This window comes from Amblyomma americanum, chromosome 3 (assembly GCF_052857255.1).
Source record: "Amblyomma americanum isolate KBUSLIRL-KWMA chromosome 3, ASM5285725v1, whole genome shotgun sequence".
Lineage (NCBI taxonomy): Eukaryota > Metazoa > Arthropoda > Arachnida > Ixodida > Ixodidae > Amblyomma > Amblyomma americanum.
The window spans coordinates 128,883,725-128,897,485 of NC_135499.1; the positions used below are offsets into that span (position 1 = coordinate 128,883,725).

Consider the following 13,761-nt stretch of genomic DNA (forward strand, 5'->3'; position numbering starts at 1 on the left):
CATAGAAATGTCTTCTATGCCAGATGCGGAGTCCTGTCACGAGGGCTATAAATCGCAATTTATCGCATCAGTTTATGTTCGGAACAACGCATCAGTGTGTGTCAACAGAACATTGGCTCCTCAGACACAGAGAAGAGCACAGGCTCTAGTCTGTTCCTGGAATTACAGTGCAATGTTATCAGCTACTTTGTGACCCTTGAATGATTGTGTACAAACTGCTGCTGTAACCACAGTAGTAGTAGTAGCAATTGGTTTTGGGGGAAAGGAAATGGCGCAGTATCTGTCTCATATATCATTGGACACCTGAACGCGCGGATCCTAAGGGAAGAAATAAAAAAGGGAGTGAAAGAATAAAGGAACAAGAGGTGCCGTAGTGGAGGGCTCCAGAATAATTTCGACCACCTGGGGATCTTTAACGTGCACTGACATCGCAGCACAGCACACGGGCGCCTTAGCGTTTTTCCTCCATAAAAACGCAGCCGCCGGGGTCGGGTTCGAACCCGGGAACTCCGGATCAGTAGCCGAGCGCCCTAACCACTGAGCCACCGCAGCGGGTAACCACACGTTTCCTGTGTTATTGCATGGGTGAGAGCTTGTCAGCAACGCAGTTCAAGAAAGACAAAGTGCTCCTAGTTTGAAGGGTCGGCTCAAAACTTACTTTTAAGCTCTTTGAGCTGTGTGAATACGCCTCAAGGCTTTAATGAAATATTACTTCCTTTTTTTGCCTTCCCGATGCTAAAATGCAGTTCACAGAAATGCTGATTTCTGTGGTCAGCTGCAGCGGTGTGCAGAAGATCGATCGGCACACGGATCAATCGGTGTCATCACCATGCCGGCCTTCGCATGCAATTCCTGCCTTAGCTCACCATTTTCCGCTGCATCGTTTTTCACCCTCTGCTGGCGTTGTGTGGAATTTTCATGCTTGGCGCTGTGCCCGCGGAGAAGCGAGGAGGTTCAGTCGGGACTTGCCTGCTCGGGCTAGTTTAGTGGTCACCATTTCAACACAAGAAATCAGGTTAATAAGTGATGCTTTGCTTGTTTCACCATTATCGCACACTTAACAGTTGAAATTGTGGAGCTACCTGTTATATGCACAACACACACTTGAAGGTTGCGGTCCTTAAAGATGAAGTTGGCATGCTTAACGTGTACCACATGCAAGCTCCATCGTTGTGTTCAGCATGCCTTCATTCACTGGCATTGGTCATCTGCGATATTCTGTGGTGAGAAAAAGCTTGTGTTCATCGAAAGTTTCCTTCCGTAGCTACCAGTGTGCTTGGAGTGACCGAATATCGCACACACAACCATAATGAAACATTGTAGCTTACAGAGAGCTGGTGGTTCATGAACATGGTGGGAACATATCCCAAGATTCCTTTCACTGACGTCAGTGCAAGCAATGTTATATGAACATGCCTTAGAATATTTTGGGGGCGGAGCTTAAACTCTAGATTATACATATTAAATTAATGTTTCCTAATAATTATTTAATATCCAGAGAACAATTAATACATATATGCAGCATTCGCAAACAAGGTGACAACCCTGCAAAACTGCCTGACCAGCTATTAGTAACAGCATGACACTTTCAATAATAATAATAATTGGTTTTTGGGGAAAGGAAATGGGGCAGTATCTGTCTCATATATGGTTGGACACCTGAACGGCGCTGCGGTGTAAGGGAAGGGATAAAGGAGGGAGTGAAAGAAGAAAAGAAGAAGAGGTGCCATAGTGGAGGGCTCCGGAATAATTTCGACCACCTGGGGATCTTTAACGTGCACTGACATCGCACAGCACACGGGCGCCTTAGCGTTTTTCCTCCATAAAAACGCAGCCGCCGGGGTCGGGTTCGAACCCGGGAACTCCGGATCAGTAGTCGAGCGCCCTAACCACTGAGCCACCGCGGCGGGTAAACTTTCAGCAGTTCACAACTTCAGTTAGCTGCCAAACAATCTGCAAGGCACGAAGGGAAAACGGGGTGACAGTATTGCAGGAGCTCTACAGTATCACAATAATTAGCTGAAGTAACTCATACGCTTATCTTCGAGCCGATACCTTAGGCTCATGTTATGCACAGCCATGAAGGGCGCCCTTAAATGTTATAGTGGTAGTTTGTCAATAAGAAAGTTCAGTAATTAAATTTTTGTCCTAAGTGCGCACTCTATAGAAGGCACAATCCAAGAGGTTTAACTGCAAACTTCGTTCAGTTGAAAAACATCATTAGTGCCTGAACAATGCGAATCAATCTGGGACCAAGTTCTTGAAATATACTTTTACTGTTACAGCTGGCACCACCAGCTCCCATTAAAGCGACCATTTACTGCTCACTGCTGCCAGCCAAAACGAGATGTTATCTATACTACCTTTCTGACCACATTTCAAAGGTATTCCACAAAGGGAAGTTCCCTGTAAGCTCTGTGGATGTTTAGATTCTGACTTTGCTTTTGGACATGTTTTGTTCTCTCAGCAATTTGAAGTCCGGATATGGCTTTCAACATGCGATTCTTAATCAGATGTCCACTGGACATCATTGGCTGTGTGGGACAAGATGCAGCAAGGCTCCGCAGGCAAACTTTGTATTTAGATATACGGATTTATATATACGGCAACTGGACACTGGCGAATGTACCTTAGAATTACTGTAGCAGAGAAGTTGTTGAGAAGCAGGGGCACTTTCACGTGGATGAGCAGGAAATTTACTACCCCGACACGCACTCATGCACGCACTCACATGCACACACACACGCACACACACACGATGATGTGGATCAATTCTGTTCCAGAGAGAAATCCCCACAAGACTTGCTATGGTTTCATTTTGCTCTTAAGAAGCGCTATATTATCACACAAAATGCAGTCTGCAGGTAATGAGGAAGTTTGCCAAGATTACAGTCATACCTGCCATTCACTAAGAAGACTTATTTGTTGTAACTTGGTAATTCAGTCATCAATGAATATGGGGTCTGGTGTTCTCTTTTAAGAATAAAAAAATGTGGCGCTGGTCCTTTGCCTCCTCATTTTTATGTGTGTGCACTTGTAGCACCATGTCTTTTTAAAAAATGTGGACTAAAATCGTGTCAGACTGAGAAAACAAAGCTTTGCAGTGTCACAGGAAAAGAAGGATGCAGAGACATCAATGATCGAAACGTACTGTTGTAATTTACTTTTAGGAACCGAGCCTTTGTAACACATTCACCTTTCACAGATATTGCTGCAGTTTGAAGATTCAACACCCAGCTTGCAAGCTCAAAAGAAAATAATTTTTCTTTGAAGAAGAACAAATCCACACGCTTAAAGAATGGCTACAACATTCTGAGAGTGTGATCATGGAAATAAAGACAAAATCAAATCATCACACTTTCAAACATTCACACAAAAAGGGATTGGAACAACAAATTAGCACTTGATAACAAGAAACTGCCCTTGAGCCTACCGTACATGATGAAGAAAAGAATGACAAAAAAAACAATGACATGGTTCATCATAACAATAATGATACAATGCAACATGCACAACTTGACCCCAACAGTGGTGTGCAGCGCTGATGATCTAACAATGTTTGGTTGCATCCTCTTCTTTTTTTTTCGCATTTGGAGTGAATATCACCAGAGCACGGGAGCACACAACCGTTGCAGTTCTCCCATTCAAGCCATTCCTCACGAGGACACATGTGCAGAGAGGCGAAGACAGATCACGCCAGCTACGCAGTACGTAAAATTAACTTGGCCCATTTGCATTTCAGCATTTCTGCTGTTGCTGCAACATTCTGCACATAGCACAGTTTCTGCAAGAGTCAGAGTCAAAAGGAATGATGAAAAACTACAAAAAAAAAGAGAACAGAACGGAAGTTGGAAGCAATATAGGAACACTGCTGTGTGCACGTGGCTTTTGTCCTTGGGTTGCACAGCTAGTTGTCTTGAGGAATGTGGCAAAACAGATAGGCACCACCACAACAGCACGTAATCACATCTGGTCTGTGAAAGAGGCAGTCTCTGCAAGAAAAGTTGCATCACAGCCTGAGCAGAACCACACGAGGTGGCAGCAGCTGACAAGGTGGAGGCTTGGGGTGCGGAAGCATTCTTATACTTGCATGGGTTTTCTCCAGTTTCAAGCAATTGCGAGGCGATACTTGCAGTGCAATTCACGAGTGCAAAGCTTTTCTGGATTTTTGGCTAGCATCAAATAGATGCAAGTGTGTGATTTTTTCACCTGCTCAAAAGCGACATCAGGAATCCAACTCCCCTCTTTTTCAAAAGTTAAAACACGCCAACAGAGAAGCATGCTTGTGTATCATTTGTGATGCTCGAGTAGCAGTATGACAGCAACATTACTAGACATTTCAGGTTCCACATGAGACGGACACTTCATGGCTGTGCCATGCAGCATTACACAGTCCCTGCCCCTTGTGACATTGAAAGCATTTTCGAGTGAAAACAAGCTTCTGCTTCCTGTGCTATACAACGAATACCGACGCAAGTAAAAATAAATTGTTAAGAAAAGCAGCACAATTCACAGAATGCTTGAAATGTGGTTGAAAATCCTTCCAGATGCTTCACAGAGGGTCCATATTTCTCACTGCAGCTGCCCTCCAGATGTGGTCACCTCCTGCAGGCTCAATGTCCGGAGCAAGCGAGCTAGTGTTCATTCAAAGCCACTGCTTTCTCCCGCAAGTTCAACAAGGAAGGCACGCGCGCACCAGGTGCCCAGGAATGATTGCAGGTTGTGAAGTGGCAGCAGCCGAGTCCCGCAGTCGCTGCCCTTTCCATTTATCGCTGGCGGGCTTGCTTGTCTTCGCATTTGCGGTCGGCCACGCGGGGGAAGTGGTCTAGCTGTTTGACACCCTAGGAGGCCTGCCACTTGAACTTCCCCTGCATGATCCATCGCTGCGAAGCCCTGCCATCGCACTCCCTCAGAACGGGCAGGGAGGGGTCACTCGGCTGCGGCTGGTCAAGGCAGCGTGCCGTGTTGACGTGCTTGAATGACTGCTCCTGCAAGATGTGATGCAACAGAAATGTGTCACATGAAGCAAAAATGAAACAAGGAGCACAGAATAATACTGGCTTTGAAAGCGCACAGTTGGCTCCACTACAGTCAAATCAGACACACAATGCTTTAACAAAGTGTAGAAGAATATGTGACTCGTAAAAATGAATGCAGCCATAAGTTTCGTGGAATTAATTGTAAAAGCTTGTATGGAAGAGCTTTAATATGAAACTCTTTAAAAGCCCTCCTTGCATCCATTGCTGTCCACTAAGCGAAGATGCGTGAGCAGCAGAACTGAGTCTGACAAAATTATTGACAATGTTTTTCTTAAAAGGACTTCATAGCAGGTGCAAGAAACCTGGCCACAAATGGGTCCAAGAACTCACAACATTACCCTACGTTTTCCAAGATCACTCTTTCTCATGCCCATTTGGTTTGATGCACAGGAGAGATCTTTTTAAGTGCTTTCATGCAAGAGCACTTAATGGGCATTTAGTGTGAGATTAAGCTGGTATTTGATCTCCTTATCTGTGCAATGTGCTGCCAAATTCAGTGCCTTCTGCAATGCTTTTCCTGCATACAGAGTGAAATTTCATACCAAGGGAGCACAATCACACCACCTAACAGCGAAGTTTTTTGGTCTAGATGCTCTACACACTTACTTCAGACCTCAAATGGTCAGAAAAAATTCAGGACATTATCAGGCGAAGGCAAGTCGTCATCACGTGGTAACACACCTGACAAATCACCTGATCACTTGTCTAGTTTGAATTATTGAAAGCGGACTGCAGTACTATTGCCTTTCCTGCGAACCACGATGTCCATGACTGTATACCACAAAACTCTGACTACACAACTACAAATTAACTTCAAGTAAATGGCAGCCAAAAACATGCAGTACCTAGTATAAGGAACCTTTGAACTAAAAATACTACTCTGCTTATTGCCGAAACACGACTGACTGTGGCTGGCCGAAAATTCTGACCCAATATTTTGGACATGCTTGATTATCTCGACTTTTTCACAGCACTGCACTATGCCTAATAGAGCCACTGTAAGAGGGCAACTGAAATTTTGAACGCATCGCAAGAGTGCTTGATTTTTCAGACCTGCCGCAACTTTTTATGAAATAATTATGCATCAACTTGCCCAAAAAGAAGGTTTAATTATTTCTCACATGAAAAGCGTTCCATTTTTCAGCTGGATTATGAAACTAGAAGCTGTGTCCAGTTGGAACATTTCCTGCCTCCAGCTGGAAAATTTCCAATTCCAGCTAACTCCAGCTGAAATCCCTTCCACTTTTCAGAGTCCCAAGAGAGCTTAAAAATTAAATCGGCAAAAGAAGAAATAATACGAATAAGAATAGAGTAGCTGAACAATTTTTCGGTCTTTAATAATTCGGACTTGCGTGATATTTCAGACTTCACTAAGGAACCGTCAGGCGCCTGATAGGAACATGTACAGTATTGTGCGTTTTTATCGCTGACACATTAAAAAATTTCCCCGCCTCAACCGCTGGCTCATTTGCGGTGAAACTGCACACAGAGCTTGCGTATTATGGTAACTTTTGTATCGTAGCAAGTTTGACAATGGTACTTACTTAGTTCAGGCGCACATGATGCGAAAACGTAAGTGTCTACGAGAGATCGGCGAGCCAAAACCCGCAGACGACGCTTTTTTGCTGAGAACCGGCAATGGCGCCATCTGTTTTCAGCAGCGGAAAGCGTCACAACTAGGCCGCCGAGGCGAGCGTTGCAAGGAGCGCGGGCCCTTTGAATATGCCGTTCGGCATTTGCATCTGCTTCAACTGAAGCGCTTACAACATTTTCGGCTAATTGAGCGGAAAAATATCAAAACAACTGATTTAAAGAGGCTTTACCTTTCAAAGAATATTGTTTGAAACGCTCGGCTCGGCGGCCTAGTCGTGACGCTTTCCGCTGCCGAAAACAGATGGCGCCACTGCCGGTTCTCAGCAAAAAAGCGTCATCTGCGGGTTTTGGCTCGCCGATCTCTCGTAGACACTTACGTTTTCGCATCATGTGCGCCTGAACTAAGTAAGTACCATTGTCAAACTTGCTACGATACAAAAGTTACCATAATACGCAAGCTCTGTGTGCAGTTTCACCGCAAACGAGCCAGCGGTTGAGGCGGGGAAATTTTTGAAAGTGTCAGCGATAAAAACGCACAATACTGTACATCTTCACGACCAATATTTCGAACTCTGTGGAGTCCAAAAGTTCAATTTTTTAGACTAAAATAGATGCTAACAATGCTGTGGGGATCATTTTTCAACCAAAAGTTCATTTTTTCGGCCTAATTAGATGTGAACAGGCATCATGGTAACAACTAACTGGTTATCCACCACCGTGAAAGGCGCCATCTTGAATTTAAACTAAATCAATCAGACAGACAGGCTTGGATAGGCCTAGCTTTCTGTACTCCATCGTTGCCACTTGATATAATGGCACGCCTTTCATCGCCATCGAGATGGCCTGTAAAAAGCAAACACATTTCGCTTGCAAACAATAATATTAGACTGTATCTGAGCCCCCAATCACGCTTTTGATAGCATTAAAACAGACAGCTGCGGCGTCCACTGTGGCTTGGACGACGCCATCCACGGTGCGGGGCAGATGCAGATGGAAGGCATTCTTTTGGAGGCGCTTGCTTCTGCTCAAGTCATCCCGCGGGTTACCTCACTCCGCCTTTACAAACGCCGTTTCCCATGGAAACTGGCCTCTTCTCAACAAGGCATGTGTATTCAATCTCATAATGACCTGCGGCCGTGTCATACACTCTGGTATCGTGACGTTGTGCGGACATGACGAAAGCCCGACTGTGGCTCATATACAGTCTAATATTATCATTTGCAGCGGAACATGAGGAGCAGTGAAGTTAGCAATTTTTCAAGCCGGTTTTTTGCAGTAAGATTATTTTAATTTCCTGGGCCCCGCCAAGTCTGAAACTGTCCAAGACTGTACAAGAAAAAATTAATGAGGCCTGCTTTTCACTCAGCAGTGGCTTAAAAGAAGAAAAATAGGAACATGTTTAGCTGATGATCTGACTGGCCTTTTTAGCGAACAGGTTAATAAACAACAAATGGGGTCCCATGACTGTGTGGCAGGCGCTACCTCCTTGTTGTAGATCCAGAGCTGGTTGCCGCCCATGCCGTGGCAGCGTAGCAGCTTGACAGGACCTCGCGGAGAAGAGGCGTCCAGGCAGTTGTCGTCAGACATGATCTGCTGCCGCTTGGTGTAGGCGAACACCTGGTTGCCGCCCATGCCATGGCACGCGCTCACGGCCACGTTCTCACCGCTCTTGCGTCCAAATGTGTCCAGGCAGTTAGGGGACTCCGCATGCTTGATCTGGTGGATGCAGGTAGAGGGAAGGAAGGAAAAGAGAGATGGCCATGCTTCTTTACTGTTATCACCGCTAGATAAAGTAAAAGTAAGGGTACCATATTCTCTTCAGAGACATCCACTAGCACTGCTCCAGGCTTCTCATTTGCAACTGTAATTGACTCTTGATAATTTAAACTTGGAGCGAACAAAAAAAGTCAATTTCAGAACGATCGTTTTCCCAGTTCGGTACACTCACTTTCCCTTCTGTCATAATCAGTTCCTTGGAGCGAACAAAAAAAAAGTCAATTTCATAACGATCATTTTCTCCGTTCTGTACACTCACTTTCCCTTCTGTCATAAGTTACTTCAAAACTGAGCATAAATAAAAGAAATTTGCAGAAAAGCATGCAATTTTATTCAAATAAAACTAGTGGTTCAAATTCTTGCCCTGCAGCCCTGCACGCCCGGCCGGCACTTGATTGAGACGATGTGACTTTCCACCCTCTGTGCATATCACACTCATCATGAAATGAGTATGCAAATTCTGATCCACCATTTCTGCAATAGGCGTTTAATCCCAATCACTATGTGTTCATTCATTCAAATTCATTAATTCATTCTTGTTAACTGGCTGACTAGGTCAGATTTGCTTATCTGGTGTTTAACTTCTCGAAGCAGCCCAAGGGCAGCGAGAGACAAAGGATGGCTCCGGACTAATTTCAACCTCCTTGGGTTAATGTGTGCGTAACCTGAAATTCTTTAATGTGCACTGACATGCACAAAGGTGTTCTGGCATTCTGCCTTTGCTTTCATGTGCTCGCACTTCTAATGGGTGACCACCTCCTGATGAGAAAACAGCTCTCATAGCCCTATTTATCTCTGCATTGGTTGAGGTATAGTATGTGAGTGTCTTGAAAGTCCTTCAGTGCGACTTAACTGCAAAAAATGCATAACGGCTGGACCCTTTCACAAAAAATTATGTGACACTTTATTACAAATTTACCAACCCTCAGAAAGGGCTCAAAGCAGTTCCGTCTCTGTCTCAAAATACTGAAACAGATCTCTTTTTCAAAGCAATCGCAAAAAACTCAAAGGAGACACTTTTTTACTTGCATAAGAACAGCAGGAAAAAAGTCGCAGAGCGCTGAGCACGCCTCCAGTTGCTTACCTCACCAAGATGATAGTAATCAAGGGGCATGTGTGACTCCGGATAGATATTTTCCAGGTACCACCTAAAACTGTTGCATTTTAGCTTGGTACGGAGCTCTCTTCGGTACGACAGGTCTCCCTTGTCAACATTCTTGGCCGCTGAAAGGAAAGAAAAAAAGAAAATGCATGGAATGCTAGTCATCAGCACAAAGAAAGCTCCATCAATGAAATAAGCGAAAAATAAACAAATGCCTTGGACAGGCAACTTTCTCAGAAGTAAATGAGAAAATACCTTTCATAAGCAGCAAGTAATGCATGAACGAAAACGAGCACAGCAAGAAACAACAGGAAATTGGGGGTGTGCGAATATTCTACATTTCGAATACGAATCGAATATGTTTCATATTCGGTTCATATTCGTTTTCGAGAAATGATATTCGTGAATTTCCGAATATTCGAAAATTCGCGAATACTCGGCAGCGATCGTATACCGCGCCGACTTTCGTAAATTTGGTTGTGGCAAAAGCTCAATATCAGGGCAAATTATCTGAATATAGAGTTTAAAGTTCCAGGAAAACAATATAAAGGCCCTGTTCTCTTTCTTCTCCATCGTTTATCGTGTGGACCGATCGCAATCCGATGCCGCTAGGCTTCACCTTGTGCGCAATATTTGCAAGTGGGCTTTCCCATATACCACACGTGCTGCGAGCAAGATAGGGGACGACCCGCTTCTAACAATTGCAACGCGAAAGCACGTTTACTTTTTTATCCTTCCGTAATATGTTATATAATTAATGCCCACACTCATGGCATTCGTTCTGTCACCTTAACTCTCCGAGTGTGACCACCGCCATCTTGTTTTGGTCAACTACGCTATGCGGGAAAGCCTACTTGCAAAATTTTGCGCGACGCCCCCGAAGTGGCGAGTCGAGGTGTCACAACAGGGCAAGCGATCCTGTAAAAATCCTGCCTATTGCGTGGTGCACTGTAACCCACGCACCTCTTAAGTGGGCATAACGGCACGCGTGACAACGTTCGGAGGGCCCCAAAAATAACCTGGCCGCGTAGTTCTGGTTTCTGATCGAGCTTCGCCACTCGCCTGTGGCAATGGCAACTGTCTGCCCGCGCATTCACCAGTAGTGCAATGTTAGCACCGTGCCACTTTCAGACGCTGACTGACGCGTCGATGGTCATTTTATTTTTTATTTTTCGAAGCAGTCTCGCCATTCCGACGTCAATGTGCGTTCCCATCTCGCTCAGGTTCGCGATTTCTTTCAGCGCGCCGAAACTCGGTGCTCATCACGGATTACAGGTGTTTGCACGATAGAGCTGCCTCATACGACTACCGCATTTATGGTAGCTTTTTTTTTTCGGGGCAGGGGGAACTTATAAATCGACCTTCAAATAACCCGGGCATTTCTGTCGGTTCTTTGAACTCCGAATTAATGAGGTTTTACTAGCCATCATGTTATTCTTGTTTCCAGTCTTGTCATGTTATGGATTTCATTTTTCCTGACCACATTACAGGTTGGATACTGTTATGCTGTTCAATTAAGTAGTATACATTTCTGCTCACATTTTTTTTTATACAGTGCTCGGGCAGTCTAGTTTTATTTATTTCAGTTGCAAAGGCCATGCACTATTTTGAAGAAAAAATATGAGCAACAATGTTTGCTTGTTTCTTTTCTGAATTTATTTTTTGTGCTGACCAGATATTCGATTCGATATATTTGAAGCCATTTTTTCTTCATATTCGTATTTGAAAATTTCAATATTCGCACGCCCCTACAGGAAATATTAGAAAAAAATATGCGTGTAAGGGCGCTGTGGCCTCCGCGATCTGCTCCGGCTGCGAGCAATGGTGCACTTGATCGCGGAGGCGATGTATGCGGCTTTGCTGCGCCTCCTTTGTGTAGTCCGCCATCCCCATCGTCATAGACGCTTGTCAAGCCAATGCGGGGCCAATGAAAGGCATAGCCAAATCCACATTCACAGTCTGTTTATTTTTCCCCATGCTACTGGCCACATTTTCTTCAGCCAGCATTGTTGAGCATAGTGTCAGGCGCTGCTATGTGTACTACACCTCAGTTTGCACTGTTTGCCTGCTTTGTTTTGGCGTCATGAGTGCGCCTCAGTGGCAGTGTTTTACAGCGAAAGAGAAGCTAAAGATTATAGCCATTGATGAAGAAATTGGCAACAGAGCTGCTGCTCGTACTGGACTCCTTCAGAGGCCACTGCACTGATGCGGTGAAGGCTCGCCTCGCCGAGAACGGCACCAACCTCGTTATAATACCTGGCGACATGATGTCCATGCTACAGCCACTCGACATGTGCCTGAACAAGCCGTTCAAGGCACACGTGAAACGGCGGTATGCCCAGTGGATGGCCGATGGCCTTTACGCCCTCACACCGATGAGACGCTGCGAAGACCCGATATTGTGCAAGTGGATCGTGGATGCGTGCAAAACAATACTGACTGACTTGTTGCATGAAAGCTTTTAAAAATGTGCCATCGGTAGCAGCTTGGATGGTTCCGAGGACGACTACGTCTTTGAGTGGCGACGAAGCCTTGGACGGCAGCAGTTAGAGTGGCGACGATTGAGAATCGGATAACCAGTGACGCGGTGGTGGTCATTTGAATAAATGTTCTGAAAACGAAATGATCACTGAATGTGCAACTGTATCTTTCTAGTGCTCAATTTTTTTTTCAGGTAAACGTGCAGGTTATATGCGAGGTTTTTTTTTCTTTTTTCGTGGAGTTCAAAGTTAGGGGTGCGGGTAATATGCAGGGGTGGGTTATGCACGAGTAAATACGGTATATGTCAACCAATTCATACCAAGTTCATGTCTCTTAAAGGACTCATTAAGGTTCACACCCCGACAATGAGGAAAACCTCTTTGCGTCAGCATTCGCCACTCAAAAAGAGAACACCGTTCACTCCCTTCTGGTCCCATGTACAACCTGACTAGCATACGTGACACATGTGTGCGAACAGGCATTAAATACATCACTAGTTTCTTAATTTGTGCCTTCTTGTATGCTTTATATTAAAAAATATAAAACACAAGGTAAAAAAAAAATTGGTAGGGGTTTAACGTAGCTAAACCGAGTAGACATGCAAAAGCAGGTGTTCATTCTTCAATTGGAGGGGGCACTTAAGCTTCACCTTAGTGGTATGACGTGATATATTTAATGGGTTAATGCCCATACATGCAGAATTGGTCATTCTCTACTTAACATTCATAGATGGCGGCGAGTCCTCATACCACTACCAGCGCAGTGGCGCAGCAGTTGACCGAAGCGCCCCTGCACTGGCAGGTGGCTGTTTCTGTCACAGCCACCGTGGTAGGGTTTGTGCAACCTTTGCTGGTCTTCCCAAGCAACCTCTTGTGCAGCTGGCGTGGTGCTCCTCCGAACTTACCCAAGTTACTACCCGAGCTTACCTGAGTAACTTGGGTACACTCGGGCAGTAACTCTGGTTGCTAGGCAATGGCACAAGACCATATGCATGCACGATGAACGTATGTAAGGTGACAAGATTCTTTGTCAGTGTTGGTGAGCGCATGAGTGCGTTCACACTAAAAAGAAGCAGAATTGTGCCTGCAGAGCAGCATATGGTGCTGAACAAGAGACCATAGCTCCAAAGATACGAGACAATTGGCATACTAATGTGAAAGCTGCAGACAAAGTAGCTGTCTCATGCACTGCATTTCAAGCCACTACTGCTGACCTTCATTGCGGCAACAGCCTCACGACTGACCTCTGAGCAGAACCGCTATTTACTTCGGCTTCATAAAATCTGTGCTTCTCAACCTGTTTAATCCTGCTTCTAAGCGCTCTGTGCTTGCCAATGAGCTACTAACGCTCTTATAAGTTCCCAAGTACAGGCATGAATGCACCCTAAAGGTAAATTTGTCACAAGAAAAATCGCCTTCTATGGTGGCCACACCAGCGAAAAGTGCTGCAGACAAACCTGGGTTGATAGCAAAGTAGAAGTCCTTCCACTCGTCAAGCCACACTTCAGCCAAACGAGCGTTGTTGTGGTTGACTATCCGGCTCGTCCCACCAGGAAATGAGTATGGTGTTGACTTCCTGAAGACGTGGCCCACATGTGAGCATGGCACTATCTCCAGCTCTCCCCCACACATCCAGATCTGAGGGGGAAAAAAAAGCAAGGCACATTTCGGCAATGCAGTTTAATTGAACATAATAATTGGACTCCGGAAGAATCCGAAAATGAGCATTATAGCTTTCAGGAGCCGACCAGTCAGCCTTTTTCTGCAGCAG

The 13,761-nt window shown here is 45.0% G+C and overlaps 1 protein-coding gene across 1 annotated transcript in view; it reads right to left on the reverse strand.

Annotated features, from left to right (window-relative positions):
* Positions 1-3,137: 3,137 nt before the first annotated feature.
* LOC144124912 (polypeptide N-acetylgalactosaminyltransferase 13-like) overlaps positions 3,138-13,761 on the reverse strand; it is a 34,563-nt gene continuing 23,939 nt past the window's right edge. The window contains 4 exon segments of the mRNA XM_077657859.1: positions 3,138-4,988; positions 8,115-8,348; positions 9,493-9,632; positions 13,448-13,628. Coding sequence (XP_077513985.1) covers positions 4,842-4,988; positions 8,115-8,348; positions 9,493-9,632; positions 13,448-13,628 — 702 coding nt within the window. The 3' untranslated portion in view covers positions 3,138-4,841.